At 44.7% G+C, this 15,226-nt stretch overlaps 2 protein-coding genes across 3 annotated transcripts; one reads left to right on the forward strand and one right to left on the reverse strand.

The window, feature by feature from the left end:
- Positions 1 to 248: 248 nt before the first annotated feature.
- emc1 (ER membrane protein complex subunit 1) lies at positions 249 to 8,513 on the forward strand. Its single transcript, XM_057042119.1, has 22 exons — positions 249 to 408; positions 844 to 971; positions 1,101 to 1,166; positions 1,251 to 1,344; positions 1,455 to 1,583; positions 1,714 to 1,840; positions 1,957 to 2,106; positions 2,227 to 2,394; positions 2,488 to 2,559; positions 2,677 to 2,775; positions 2,888 to 2,984; positions 3,399 to 3,515; positions 4,074 to 4,273; positions 4,409 to 4,558; positions 4,712 to 4,873; positions 5,087 to 5,206; positions 5,427 to 5,564; positions 6,307 to 6,480; positions 6,564 to 6,774; positions 6,862 to 6,946; positions 7,085 to 7,214; positions 7,629 to 8,513. Exons 1-22 carry the CDS (start codon positions 317 to 319, stop codon positions 7,806 to 7,808), a joined length of 2,889 nt encoding a protein of 962 aa, XP_056898099.1. The 5' UTR covers positions 249 to 316; the 3' UTR covers positions 7,809 to 8,513.
- A 266-nt stretch (positions 8,514 to 8,779) lies between these two features.
- LOC130530691 (ERBB receptor feedback inhibitor 1) lies at positions 8,780 to 14,968 on the reverse strand. Of its 2 annotated transcripts, XM_057042120.1 has the most exons (4): positions 14,731 to 14,968; positions 12,078 to 12,243; positions 11,253 to 11,320; positions 8,780 to 10,560 (listed from the first exon to the last, which is right to left on the reverse strand). In XM_057042120.1, the coding sequence occupies exons 2-4, from the start codon at positions 12,122 to 12,124 to the stop codon at positions 9,590 to 9,592; spliced, it is 1,086 nt and encodes a 361-aa protein (XP_056898100.1). In that variant the 5' UTR covers positions 12,125 to 12,243; positions 14,731 to 14,968; the 3' UTR covers positions 8,780 to 9,589. The 2 variants fall into 2 exon arrangements, with proteins under 2 accessions (XP_056898100.1, XP_056898101.1); XM_057042121.1 differs by lacking the exons at positions 12,078 to 12,243; positions 14,731 to 14,968 and adding an exon at positions 11,926 to 12,058.
- Positions 14,969 to 15,226: the final 258 nt, after the last annotated feature.

Genomic DNA, 15,226 nt, shown 5'->3' on the forward strand with positions numbered 1-15,226 from the left:
CCTTACACCACCCAGTTTGAATATTTTGACCCAACACATGCATTTGCAATTACAGGCAGATGCCGCAACACAGTCGTTTATAGAAGTTACTATTGACAAACTGTATTTTTAATGGATAGTATGCATTGCGTCATGTATGTTATAGTTTGTACTTGCTCTGACACACACATTCAGCCACAATAACAGCGTCTGCTCTTCTTGCCAACCGCAGTATCACATGTGACCTGTAGGGGGCAGCACCGACTAACCACAAGGCAACTTTAGGCGGTCAACTTCCGCTTCCGCCTCTTGAGAGCGAGCCGTATCTACTGTTGCAATGGCAAAGCTAATTTTATCATGTCTTAAATTTATTTTGTTATATAGCACCATCGATGCCGTGTTTGAAGATCAAGTGGGGAAATTTGACTGGTAAGATCAGTGTTGAGATTGTATCTTTTGTATTGTTTAGAGGCATGTGCGGTGTGGAGATGCTAATGCTATCAGCTGTCACAGTCACTAGCTACGACCCGGTGTGCCGAGGGGGGGTGAATGAGTAATTAACAAACTACACAAAGTAACGAGTGGTTTGTGATTTACCAGTCGACTTCAATGGCAATTTAACCCCCCACTCCCCCACACTGCATATGCGCATAATCTCACATGTATTCCAGTTCGATCAATGAATCAAACTGTGCTCTACTCCAAACGTTTGGACAGATTTAGAGCCAACCCTGTACTCCGGTTGCATTGTGCGTCCTTATTGTGGTAGTTTGTGTGTGATGATGGTGTTTTACATGCAAGCTTTTATTAGCCGAGAAATGTGGAACTTCGCCCGTTGACCTTGCGCCTCCGTGTGATCCTCAGGCGGCAGCAATATGTGGGCAAGGTGCGCTTCTCCTATTTTGACGCACATGTTCAGGGAACCAAAAAGGTGCTTTTGGCAACAGAAAATAATGTTTTCGCTGCCCTCAACACCAGGACTGGAGACCTCTGTGAGTATCCTGTCCTGCATTTGTTCGTAGTTCTATTGCCTCCCCAAAATATTCAACTCTTAAGAGGCACATTGTCATTTCCTTGTTGTTGTTGTTGTTGTTGTTTTCTCATCATCTTTAATGTGTTAGTCTGGCGACATGTGGACAAGGCTGGGCCAGAGGGCAACATCGATATTCTGATGCTACATGGACAAGGTGATCGAGAGATCGGGTGTGATCTGGCAGATATTTCAGTGCCTTTTTAAAGTCGTGAACTGCTACAACTATATTGTGTTGTAGATGCCGTGATGGTGGTTGGGAACGGCCGTCTTCTGCGTTCCTGGGATGTAAATGTTGGTGGGCTGAACTGGGAGGTTGTACTCGACTCTGGAAGGTGATTGCTAGCTCAAAACATACATTACAGTATAGTTATTTTACTGGTAAATTCAAAGAGAGTACAGCTGATTGTGAGCTCATTGGAACCGTTTTTATTGTATATTATAGTTACCAGGCAGCATGCTTAGTTGGATATCAAGACAATGTGAAACACGTCGCTGTTTTGAAGAAAACCATCATCTCTCTCCATTACCTGTCTAATGGTCATCAAAAGTGGATAGAGAATCTCCCAGAAAGGCAAGTGGCATTTTGCTTAATATTGTGTGGTGACCACAATTTTCACTTTATACCGACATATACCCCAGAGGAGGAAGAGTTATGAAAGACTGATTTAATATATGTTTAATTATCCTTTTCAAATCCACAGTGACAGTGTTGACTACCAGACTGTTTACTCTTTTGGAAATGGTGAGGTGGTTGCACTGGGTCTTGTCCCTCACTCCCACATCACTATTGTTGCATACAGTGTAGAGGATGGAGAGATACTCAAGCAGGTAATCAAGATTTTCAAATGCAAAATGAAAGTCTATAACTGGGGTGTGATGTACTGTATACGGGGAAAGCTGTTTCAGGCGAGAGCCAAAGTTTCTGTTCGATGTGTTGCTTTTAGATCTCTGTTGATGCTCCTTGGTTGTCAGACATTCAGTCCAGCTGCGCGTTGATCGGGAAGGGAATGTTAACGTGTGTGGATCCTGCTTCTTTATCACTGCACATGATTAACTTGCATTCAGAGGCAGAGATGACTCAGATCCCCTTACAGGTAACTTTTGATTCTGTGGAACTCCAATTGTTTATCCATTTGTGCTGTTTAGATGTCCGTTTCTGTGATGTTTTGAGTGTTTTATTTTCAAAATTTCCACTGCGTAACTCCTTCCTCCAGTCACTGGGACTTGAGGTCAGCCCTGGTTTCCATCCAGTTCTGATCTCCAGCCAGCCCAACCCAGCTCGCCAGCCGCTGTCGGAGTTTTTCCTTCAGCTCGGGCCTGAACGTTACCTCCTCCTGCAGCTGAACAATGGTCAGATAGTAACCCTGAGGGATTTCAACCCTGTACGTTACACTCTGTCTTCTTTTTTCTTGCTTCCTTTCAAAGCATCTGTCAGCAGCACTGGTTACTGACTGCTAACGTGTCTATATTAATAGGCCATGCTGGTTTCATTTGCCACTACTGGAGAAAAGAATGTTGCTGCCGTCATGTCGCCCAAGAACAAAACTGTGAGTTCATGTCATTTGGACAAGTGATGTACATCCATACATTTTTATCAGTATGTGGTTTATGATTTTAATCTTAAGAGCAGCGTTAGTACAGTTTTTGCTGTTTCTTTCTTTTAGGCCAGCAGTCTTAATCTTTTCAGTGCAGAAACAGGACGAAGACTTTTAGACACAACTATCAATTTTAATTTGGATCCCAACGGTGGGAAGCCAGAAAAGGTGGGTTTCAATTATCATCACAACCCGTGAGCCCTTCGTTCTGGCTATCTGGCTGGTGAAGCTAACAGTGGCATTATACTTCCCCTCTACATTTGCATAACCTGTCTTCCAGTTGTACGTACAAGCTTTCCTCAAGAAAGATGATGCTGTTGGCTACAGGGTCATGGTTCAAACGGAAGACCATGCGCTAACTTTCCTGCAGCAGCCAGGTAATGAGAAATTCTGCTAATGTGCTGTTTTGTGACTATCACTGGGGCCTCTAATGACATTTATAAATGCTCAGTGGTCCAAAAGTCTACTGATTTCTTTGTCTGGATTTTTTTTCTGTTCCATTTGGGCAATTACAAGGAATGTTTGCTAAATTTCCAAAAGAATATGAGCTGATGTTGTTTAAACAAATTACAAAGACCCTGGTGAACTATTCCATATCGTCATTGTCATCATATATGAGCCAACTGACACAAAATACATATTTATACAAAGAGTACTGCTGTTCATTCCACAAGTGTGACAGGAGGAAAAAAAACTATGCTTCTTGTCAAAATTCATAACAGCATACTCTCCGCGGGTGTGTACTGTAGAGAGGAATAGATGACTGAAAAGTAATGTGCCTGGTTTTCCAGGGCGCGTCATGTGGACGAGAGAGGAGGCCCTGTCAGATGTGGTCACCATGGAAATGGTGGATCTTCCTCTTACAGGAGCACAGGCTGAGCTGGAGGGAGAGTTTGGCAAAAAGGCTGGTAAATGTCCCACTTACAAATGTACATGATGTACTTTTCCGGGTTAAACATCTAAAAAGGCTGAACTGCGGTCAAAAGGCCACGCCTCCTCTTAGACGTCCCATTTACAAATGCAAATAATTATTTTTAAAAACAAATCACATTCTGTAATATCTATAAGTGCAATTGTATATATATTTCACAAAATCTTTGACTTGTTTGATGGTATGCTAATATGCTTTTGAAATTTGCTTCATTTTTACTTTTGTTTGATTTGTAATGCTGCGCTTGGATTCAGCCATTCAAGGTAAACCCCTACGCTTGGTCATCACGTCAGGCTATTGCCCTTTGACTTGCTCTTGATGTTGATTTAAAAATCACCCCGTGTGCCAGTCCCACTCTATTATTATTTATGTAGAATATGTGCTGAATCACATATCGCACAGCAAATTTGAGAAGATGTCTGCATCTGGGTATAGAGAATTGCTACTTACAAGCACTAATCAAGCACTAAAGCAGTAATCAAGACACATTTCTTGGTGTTAATCCACAATCATTTGTGTGTTCCTCTCTGCCCAGACGGCCTCTTGTCCATGGTTCTGAAGAGGCTCTCTTCTCAGCTCATCTTGTTGCAGGCCTGGATCAGCCACCTCTGGAAGTTGTTCTATGATGCCCGGAAACCTCACAGTCAGGTTAAAAATGAAGTGACCATTGAAAACCTCTCCAGAGATGAGTTCAACTTGCAGAAGATGATGGTGATGGTCACTGCGGCTGGGAAGGTGAGAAAATGAGCCTTTACCTGGGCTGTGTGAGAAATGAGCTGAATGGGGAGGACACGGAAACAAATACGCCAACAGACGTCCTTCAAAGTGTCTTCTTGTGTTCATCCTTATTCTTTGTTTTTTTCTACGAAGCTGTTCGGGATTGACAGCAAGACCGGCATCATTTTATGGAAGCATTATCTAGACAGCATCCCAACAAACGCTGTCTTCAAACTGATGGTGCAGAGGACCACAGCCCACTTCCCTCATCCACCACAGTGCACGCTGCTCATCAAGGACAAGGTAGCTCGTGTCCAGCCGTCTAACTCAGAGTGTCTCACGTTGCCATACACTTGTAGTGGGCTATTTTAAAGACAAAAGATGCAAATAAAACAAGTTCATCATTATTTACCTCTTTTATAGTTGCTGATTCTTGTCTTATTGTTTCATTCCAAGGACACGGGCTTGGCCACACTCCATGTGTTTAATCCCATCTTTGGGAAGAAGAGTCATGTTACTCCTCCCGCTCTACCTCAGCCAATACTTCAATCACTGCTGCTCCCTCTCATGGACCAGGATTACGCTAAAGTCTTACTCCTCGTCGATGACCAATACAAGGTCGGTGGCACAGCAGCAACCACCTCGCTCATCGATGCTGAGCCGACGTGCATATGTGGGCTCGTTTTCCAGTTGATGGGTGTTTTTGTCATTCATACACACCAGAGAAGATGTCTTCCTTTTGGTTCTGTCGGTTTTGAACGTCACAAGTACAATGAGAGGAATAGATGACTGGTGACAAATTTAGATTGTGTATTGACTGTTTTTCCACAGGTGTCTGCTTTTCCCTCTACAAAGAACGTGCTGCAGCAGCTGCAGGAGATGGCCTCCTCCATCTTCTTTTATCTCATCGACTCCAGTCAGGGGAGACTGACTGGCTACAGACTGCGAACAGTAAGTCGCCTCTCGCGACTGGAACTTTTATCCATTTTCTGAAGCCAACCCATTTTTAAGAGTATATGAATGAGGATGCTGTGATCTTAAGTGTCCATGTTTGATTAATTTTTCTTCTTGCTTGAAATATTAAACAACCATGAGTCCATAAGATGGTTTTATTTGAACTAAAAGTCATCTCTTACTCAACTGCTATATCCACATGTTTACATTCACTCAGGACTTGTCGACCGAGCTGATCTGGGAGGTCGTCATCCCCACCGAGATACAAAGGATTGTGTCCGTCAAAGGAAAGAGGCCCAATGAGCACGTGCACTCTCAGGGAAGAGTGATGGGAGACCGTAGTGTCCTGTACAAGGTATGAACTCTGCATTCTGGAATTAATGTAGAAAAACAAAGAGAGCTTAAATGTGGCATCAGTCTTATTTGTGCTGGAACACTCCACGTTTTGGCAACTGCTTTGTTTTCCGCGTCTGTCAGAAATGGTCACATCCTTTGCTCTGACGTAAGCTGAATAGTTTCCCACAAAATCGCCCTCCTGTCATTGTTTCCTCTGTTACTCATTCCTCCTCTCGGCATTGATTCCAACAAGAATAAACCTAGAATATTTTTTCAGGATGCCATGGGACTGTGTTCTTCTTGTTGTGTTATTTTTGTCCGTAAACCCACTCACAAGCGGTCCCCTCGAGGATCATGTAATATGTTACCGCGCATCATCAAAGGGATCTGTGACCACTCGCCATTCAGTCTCACTTTCCTGCTCCGTTTATAAATAAACAGATTCCTTTAGCTAAAACCAAACGGGTTTCATGAGTAAACCTAATTCTCTCTATTTATTTTCCACTGCAGGGTTCATAATCGATCCACTTTAGTTGTGCGTGCTTTCGTCTGGGGTTTTTCCTTTGCATATATTACAACATCGCTGATTGTTATAGTAATGTTGTGGCCTGTGGACACAAACTGACTGTAGTTGAGTCAGAGTGGATGGTAACCAACGTCAAGTGGTCCATAAACCAACATTTTCATCCCTTTTTCATACAGATGTGCTCGAGGAAGGGTCTCTTTTATGACATTTTCACTATCAAACTTGCTTCTTACAGTATCTGAACCCCAACCTTCTTGCCGTGGTGACTGAGAGCACGGACCTCCATCAGGAGCGAAGTTTTGTCGGGATGATCCTGATTGACGGTGTGACTGGGCGCATCATCCACGAAGCAGTTCAGAGAAAGGCCAGAGGACCGGTGCACGTTGTGCATTCTGAAAACTGGGTGGTGGTCAGTATCATCGGGCGTATTCAGTACTCTGCTGTTTCGATCCCGCTGCTGAGAGTGACCCGTGCCGCTGTCTGGTTCTGCAGTACGAATACTGGAGCACCAAGTCTCGCAGGAACGAGTTCTCTGTGATTGAACTCTACGAGGGAACGGAGCTCTACAACAGCACAGTGTTCAGCTCCCTGGATCGACCATACGCTCCTCAGGTGTTGCAGCAGTCCTACATTTTCCCATCATCCATTGCAACGGTGGAGGCCACACTGACTGAGAAGGGCATCACCAGCCGCCACCTGCTCAGTGAGTGTCGAGGCTGTGGTGGATCAACATTTGCTTTAAATTTCTAAATGGGGAGTTTCTTACATTACGATGTTTTTCCCCACACAGTCGGCTTGCAGTCCGGAGGGATTCTGTCCCTACCTAAGATGTTCCTGGATCCTCGGAGACCAGAAATAATAACAGAACAAAGTCGGTGAGTCCTTCTATCAAGGCTAATTAAAGACATTTTCTACGAACATATTGTGCAAGTTGGTATTTGGAAAAACAGACATGTTTAATGTAGGTTGAAATGATTCCAAGTCTGACTCAAGTTTGTACGCTTTGTCCTCAGCGAAGAGAATCTGATTCCGTATGCACCAGAATTGCTGATCCGCACCGAGTGGTTCATCAACTACAATCAGTCTGTGTCAAGAGTGAGAGGAATCTACACTGCCCCCTCTGGGCTGGAGTCCACCTGCTTGGTGAGTCTCTATTCCCAAAAGTGCCAACCAAGGAAAATGTGTCATGGTTGGTATATTTTATAAGAAGGCATGTTTTTAGTTTTGTCATAAGTCATAACATTCTTTATTTTACCCATTTCTTTTTGTCCATGCTGATGGATATTTGCATCTCTATGTGGGCATGTTTGTCCACCAGATGGCGTCTTGGGTGTTTTCTTTCCTAATCATGTCTCCATTTCCATGATTCCACTGTGTGCTAAATCAAAAGTAAATGAGAGTAGAGGATCATGTATTTCCATGGTTTGCTGTGGGCACACAGATGCATCACAGGTTTTTAATGATATGAACCGTTGCAGTCGGCTATAATGTAGGAGGATCCAGTAGAGACATACACACCTAAATGTATCTCTGAGCTTGTCCTGTTTTTCCTCGTAGGTGGTGGCGTACGGTCTGGACATCTACCAGACGCGGGTCTATCCCTCAAAGCAGTTCGACGTGCTCAAAGACGACTACGACTACATGCTGATCAGCAGCGTTCTCCTGGCCCTTTTCTTCGCCACCATGATCAGCAAACGCCTGGCAGAAGTCAAACTGCTCAACCGAGCTTGGCGGTAAAGTGACTGATGAACAAACTCCCATCTCTGTCGGCCCCCGCGAGGCTGCACGTAGGACCTCCCAGCCCGACGAGCGACAACTGAGGAGCATCCCTGTTGAAGAACGCAGGTCGAGGTTCAATAAGGCCCACATGGAACTGCAGGGGTGAGGGAACGAGGGTTGGGGTTGGCGATAGGAGGGATTAGAACAGTTTTTATCTCTTGTTTTTTTTTTTTTAACTTATTTTGCAAGCCCAGTGAATTACTTCATAGCAGCACTATTTTTTTTTTTTTTGGGTGCAATTTAACACCTGGAGTTCTAAAGGCTTAATTCTTACTCGGCAGATAATACTAGGGTTTTTGGGGGGTTTTACTTGACTGGATCATTCTAATGGTAATAGTGAGGAGAGGAGCAGGTAGATGGAAGACAATTAGCACACATATGCATGATTTAGTGCAATACCATAGTTGGATTTCTTTTTTAACCTACTGATCCATCGTTATACACAAAGGCCATTTGGTTGAATGGCAAATAGACTGTGAGTGAGATGATTACAGATTTGAATTGCTATTTAAGACTCGAGGACACTGTCCCACTGCTGCTGATGAAAGTAAAAGCGATTACTACTAGCGTTTATTTTGTATGTGTACCTCAAATCATCCCAGCCAATGTTTTTCATTTTTCAACCGCTGTCAATCATCCATTAAACTTTGTCTCAAAACTCAAGTTGTGGGTTGTTGTTTCCGTAGAGAGAAAACACGGCACATTTTTACTGCTCCTTTATCTCAGCAATAAAATAGTTTGCTAACGATTTGGACACTTGACTCCTTTACTGAAATGTGTTCATGTTATAATTGTTTTATAACTGGGTGCGGTTCCTTCCCTTATATGAAAGGTCCGGATCAACTATTCTGTGTTTTTTTTCAAGAAGAAATGGACACTATTTAGATTTTAGTATTTAAAATAAATAAAACGACCGAGACAGACATGACTCATAAAGAGAATAAGTTATTTTTATTTCATAAATAGATTAAAAACACAGATTTAGAATGATCTCATTGTGAGTCAACACAGAACCTTAATGAGAACCTCCAACCTGTTGATGTAACAAAGGCAGTGAACCTGAGTCTGCACCTCAACAGCGTAAATGTAACTTGCTTTCCACGCCGACTAACAAAAAGAAAGTACAAGACGAAGTTGAATTAGTCATTGTGTAATTGACGTCCGTTGGTTTAAGGCGTGTTTCTAACTACATTACATCAAATATGCTGGTTACGCATCAGAAAACTTGATGGACTATTACAGTCTATGGCGTAACTTAATGGAAACCCCGTGGGACATATTTTTTACTTCTAATAAATTAAACTTCATATAATGCAAAGCCTAAAAAAACAGAATGGTGCAAGTTTTAGTGGATAGATAAAATCTGCTATAACTTTAAAACGATTCCCCTTCAACGATAAATCGATATACATGAATATTTCAAGCAGCAACGTCATACAAACTGATGCACGAGTGGAAATGTTGGTACAAGCCCCGCTTGTACATACAGTAATTATCTCTTAATGCTAGTCCACTTTGTATCGATACGAGCAAGTGAATGCTTTAGTCTCAATAGTGATGAATTAAACAGATGAGTAAAAAGACATTAAGTGACCCGTGACTGAAATAAGTTCATAGAGGTAAGAATCCTTGTGTTTTCCATGATGTTGAAAATAGTCTTTTCTAAATGTCTCCTTTCTGAAACACAGTGGACCACAGTTCACAGTTTTGTTCCCGTTAAGTTTCAGCCAGGAGCGGTTTTATCTGTTCTGCCACAAATGGCTGTTTGATATCCTGGCGGGTTCACTCAGGGGCCTTTCTCTTCTGTCTGACCCCGCGGGGCGACCCGGCGGCAGGAGGATGTAATGCGTGTTGCTGGCCTGTCTGCCGTCCTTCAAAATGGGGACGATACAGGGAGGACACTGAGCTGCAGGTGGCGCTCTTTCACTGGGCTGCCTCTGTAACGCTTTACTCACATAATTGGGATTAGCAGCGAAACTCTGCGTGGCAGGCATCACGCCGTTGATATAGATCGGAAGTGTTCTGGGGCTCGGGGTACGAGGCGGGCAGGGTGGGACTAGCGGGACCCTTGGAGGGATTTTGGGAGGCCTGTCTTCCTCATTTGCGTTCACAGCCTTTGACAGGGCAGCAGGTTTGGGTGGGATGGGGATACGGGGGGGGATTTGGGGCTTCTCAGCTGGGCAGGATGTCACGCTGCTTCTGTAAGCACCTGGTCCGGAAGAAAGCAAGCGGCTTCTGGAGGATTGGTGCTGGTCTTTGCCACACAAGGTGTCAAAATGCTCTTCTCTCTGAAAGCCCCAGATATTTCCTCCCCCATTTCGTGATCTCTCCTCTCTGCCTGGCCAAGAGAAAGGCATGAGGCCAACCCCCGCCCCGGCGGGCTGCAGCGAGCCCTCCTGGTAGGCAGGGTTCACTTGGCCGCAGTCTCTGTTCGTGCCCCTGGACACGGCTTTGGGGCAACTTCTGGGCAAGAGCCGCCTCTGGTCACTGGTGAAAAACTCGACCTCACTGTCAGCTGCCTCATCAGACATGAGCTCCTCAGGGTCGGGCGGTGGAGGGAGGGGTTTGACTTCCCGATGCTGGCCTCTAAACACTGTCCATCTCTGGGAGGACGGGACAACCTGGTCTCCCTCGTGGAGCCGCAGTATCTCATCGGACCGTCGGCTTGGGCGAAAAATGTCAGGGGGAAAAGGAGGCTGGGAGATGTTACCTGCAGAGAAAGGGACATCAGGGCTTTTATTGTGCACCGCGCTATCGCTGCTTTTTCTACAAGGTTTTGCTATCAGTGTTGTTTCCTTCAGAGTGGGAACAATTCTCAGAGGAAGAAACATGGAAAACAACTTGTAGTGTGGGGGGAAAACAACTGTAGTCATGGTGTAGGAGGGGGAAAATACCAGGGGAGTGGGCTGCTCACTGTTCTTTGAAAAAAAAAAGCTTTCGTTGAAAGCATCATGCAGAAAACCGGAGCGAAAACATGCTGAGAACATCTTTAACCTATCGCCGTCTTTGTCAAACATCAGCCACAACACCCTGGGCAGCACAGGGATCGCCATTATCTGCGGATAAGAGCTTCCTGTGTCCTTCTCTGTGGAAACATCCGCTGTGCCCAGGACTGCGGGAGCAGCTGGTGATCAGGAAGCGATGACTTTTCCATTTCGCAGTTGTCCTCTCCTACGCAGCTCGGCCACCATCACCCAGCACAGATTTAGACCGGCGCAACTGAGAAGTTGCTTAATTTCAGAATTAAAACCAAAATAAATAAAGCCGCTGCCGCCATTGACATTGGCAGGATTTAGAAACTGGTTATTTGGTAATTGTTAGTTCACCAACAGGAAGTCTGAGAAATACAAAACCACCAGACTTTACTCATAACAGAGCTGAAAAATGCCTTATTTCACTCACAGTTAAATGTCCGGGCACCCTGCTGTTGCTGCAGCTCTGTCAGGTTGTGTTCCACGTCGAAGCACATTCTGCAGAGGAAAACAGGTTGAGAAATCCATACAGAGCTGAGTATGCGTGTAAATCATTCCTGCACATAACCTGGGCAGAGTCAGTCATTATGTGTGAAATAACAAGCTCGACACACATGTCGTGGAAAACACGTATGCTCTCCTCTCGCCTCTCCCATGACACGCGCCGTACTTTTGGGTTACGTAATAGCTTTGTGCGCCTCTGCTCCCGGCCGTCTCCTTGCACGTTCGCCAACGCTTTAGTTCTCATAAATATTCACAGCATGTTCGTCACTGTCGCATTGATTTCCCCCTCGTGTTTAGTTTCCTGTCTCCTCTTTTGTACACATTGCCACTCTAAATACAGTTTCTTTAGCATCTGATTCCTATGAAATGCCAGAGATGGATCAACCTCAGCACGTAGGTCTGTGAACGCTACCCTTCAGTTAAAGTAGCCTCTATGCCCTTTAGACAAAGGGGAAACAGGGATGACTGGTGATGAGCTTGTCAGACTGGCATCTTGGCACAATTTCTATCAGGTTTAATGCTTCTCTAAATAAATAGGCTAATGCTTTTATGCTGTCAGGTTGTCTTGTGACAGTTGCCTCAACAATAAAACCACTTACTAATCTGGGGTGGAGGAAGGTGTCATGTGGTCTGTTTCCACTCTGAAACTCATTAACCTTTTTTTTATAGGTTTGCTTTTAGACATTTAAAGAACTGAAAAGGAAAATAAGACCATATTAATGAGGCGCTTTTAGCTCGAGGGTTTTTGTACCTGTTCAGGTCAACTTGCCCCCAGAAGTTGTTCAGATTGTTGGTCATGTTGAGGCGGAAACTCTTCTCTTAAAAAGCATGAAGGTCTTTGCGGTATCAGTGCAGAACTCCGACGCAGGTCAGCCCCACCAAAGCCATCACAGCTCTACTGTAGCCAGCTGGACACACTGTGGGGGGGGAGAGAGAGAGAAAAGAACTCTGATATGCGTCCTGGGTAACAGTCGAACATCCCGGCTTGTAACAGTAGGTGTGCACAAGGCTTCGGAGAGAAGAAACATTCGGCTTTTGAATGACATCACCTCCTCTTCCTTGTTCCGGTCACACCTGCGTCAGAGTGAAATGCCTTTAAACACAATATAAGGAGTAGACATCTGGAGAGCGACGCCCTGCTCCATGCATTCAGGTCAGGAGAAGCCGTCCAGAAGAGGACGTCTCGAATAACTAACAAAGGTCTGGTTTAGGCCGTTATCATGGAAAGACCTCAAATACTTAAATGTCCCACACTGGTACAGGTGAGCCCCTAAAGAAGCAACAGGCTGAGCCGCTGCAGTCTGCTTTGGCAGCTTCATCGGTGTTTCTTTGTGGTTCTAACTCAGGGCCATTTGTCAGATGCGGAGGCTATTGCGCAACCCCTAGGTCAAATGTGGGAGGGCAGCAGCGCTCCTCACCCTCCTCCTGTTCCGTGACCATGAAACCCAGCAGTATGCACCCTTGCAACAGGGGATAATTGTGTAGTATTCCTGACAGACGTGCGTCGCTTTTGATACGGCCCGCCAAAGAAATCAAACTTAGGTAGGAAACCAGATAAGTGGCTTCATAAATTCACTTTAACGGGGATCACAATCATTAATTCAGTCAAGAAGTAAATAAGTTGTGGTTTTTGTGCTTGACAAGCTAAGATAGGGACTGTCCTCTAACCAGGACTTAATATTCCAGTGTAGGAGGCAAAAAACGCACACACAAGCGCCACAAAACAGCACAACGCAGGCGGCCGGGCATCTCTTTGCATATTCATGTCATCCTTAAAACAACTGACCGTGGCGTCATTTCCGCCAGCGAGCCCCGGAGATGGAGGACGCGGAACAATCAGGAATTCTACCCGCAAGTACTCATCATTCATGAATGAAGCCACTCTCAGGCTTGAATGGGCCTTTGTGTCACTTGGTTCTGCAGCGAAGCGGGCCCGAAGCTACGAGCAAACTCTCCCATGAGGTTCGGACTGTGGACACGCCATGGAGACGCAGACGCGCGGCTAAAGCACGAGTCCAAGCCACAGATCCGTGAGAGGGCCGTGGGTGCTGGCACTGTTGAAAGGACAAGCCAGAGGCTAGAAAAGGGTTTGTTGTCCTTGGCTGTTCCCACCTCCCCTATTCAGGCATTCACTGGCCGGATCTTTACAAACGACTCCATTACAGAGCTGCTGTAAACAGTGTGTTTTACATCCTCCACTTGCTATCTTAAATTTCTAACAGACGCTCGCAGACTGTGCCTGTTGTAACGCCAATGAAAATGTTTCCCCTGCAATATTAAAGTGCACAATTCTTAAAATGCATCTCCTAAAGGAAAGAGCGGCGCTGTGCACGATTAGCGACCACTGCTTATTCCTTGTGTAAACAGGTAAAAGATTGAAATGTGCAATGGCCCTCTGTAGGCTGCAGAGCACAGCATACATCCCATAATTTGTTTGAATGTGTAAGAGCTCATTGATTGAGCAAACTATTGGACTGCCACATTCTCTTCCTGAGTCTCTCTCACAGACTAACCCTGTTAAGACTTATCCAAGTATTTCGTACACATTTGTATTGTGTAATTTACAAAACATAACTTGTAACTTAAAACCCTCCAAAACTGTGGATCTAATGGTGAGTAATAGTGAATCACTGGTCACGGCTCTTGTTCATTCATAAAATACAGTTTACTCAATAATGGGCACGATGTTTGTAGGAATATGAATCATTTCCATATTTCCATAGAGTTTACTGGTTCGCTTACAGTCAACAGGTCTGGAAATTACCTGGAAAACCACAGCAAAACAAACCGCTACTGTTGTGAGTGACAGCTGGGGAGTTTCAGGATGTGCTTTAAATGACATCATGTAGAAATACATTTGGAAATATTATAATGGAGTTGGAGAGGAAAACTATCTGAAATAGTGGATAGATAGATAGATAGATAGATAGATAGATAGATAGATAGATAGATAGATAGATAGATAGATAGATAGATAGATAGATAGATAGATAGATAGATAGATAGATAGATCAGCGCCCTCTAGCGGCCGGTCGGTAAAGTTTCTTATTGCCGCCGCGACAGGGCTTCATTCAGCGGATCAGGGCAGCGAGGCTGTCCCGCTGATTTTTGCTTATTATCGCCACAACATACACAATGACCCTGCACAAACAGCTACCGAACATCCCCAAAATATAAACATATAATAAATCAAAGTTCAAACTGAACAAAATCTGCGGGTCGCGTCATTTTCCCCCCAGATGTAAGTTACCCAGATGTAAGTTGAGCTCATTTCCAGCGTGCGTAAAGGAAATAAACTCCGCTGTCGCTCTGAAACAAGCTTCAACAGCCTTAGTGGCTTAGAGAACACAGAAGGCAGGCTCTATCACTGCTGTACTGACACTGTTACACAGAACAAGTCTTACCCTGGAACCGCAGTGTCCATCACGTGAATCCGGCCTGAGAATCGAACTTTTGCTGTCCAAACTGACAAAATTCAATCTTTCTCTGACTATCTTAATATGTGCGCTCTCCCGGAGAAACCAGAACCATGTGCACATCCTCCTCTAACAACAACACTGAAGCTTCGAGTCATTTGTCAGGGTGACGCGATTTTCCACGTCGCCTCATAAATGCGCCCAGAGCCCCAGACGCGTTACTGTAACTCCACCCAGCTCGGCCTTAAAGGAGTAAAAGACTGCAGCACGAACGCGCACAGCGCGCACAAACCAGCAGCATTTCCACTAAAAGTAGTAGTAGCATTTTTCTCTGGAATTGAGATGGTGTTTAAGGGGGAAACGTTCTGCCCATTTTTGGAGTCAGATTTTTATGACAATTTTAATTAAATGCGTCCGAATGAAATAAGAGAAGCAAAGGAGCAGCCTGAGCTCTAAAACACATCCATCAGACGTGACAAGCACG

Source organism: Takifugu flavidus, chromosome 8 (genome assembly GCF_003711565.1).
Source record: "Takifugu flavidus isolate HTHZ2018 chromosome 8, ASM371156v2, whole genome shotgun sequence".
Classification (NCBI taxonomy): domain Eukaryota; kingdom Metazoa; phylum Chordata; class Actinopteri; order Tetraodontiformes; family Tetraodontidae; genus Takifugu; species Takifugu flavidus.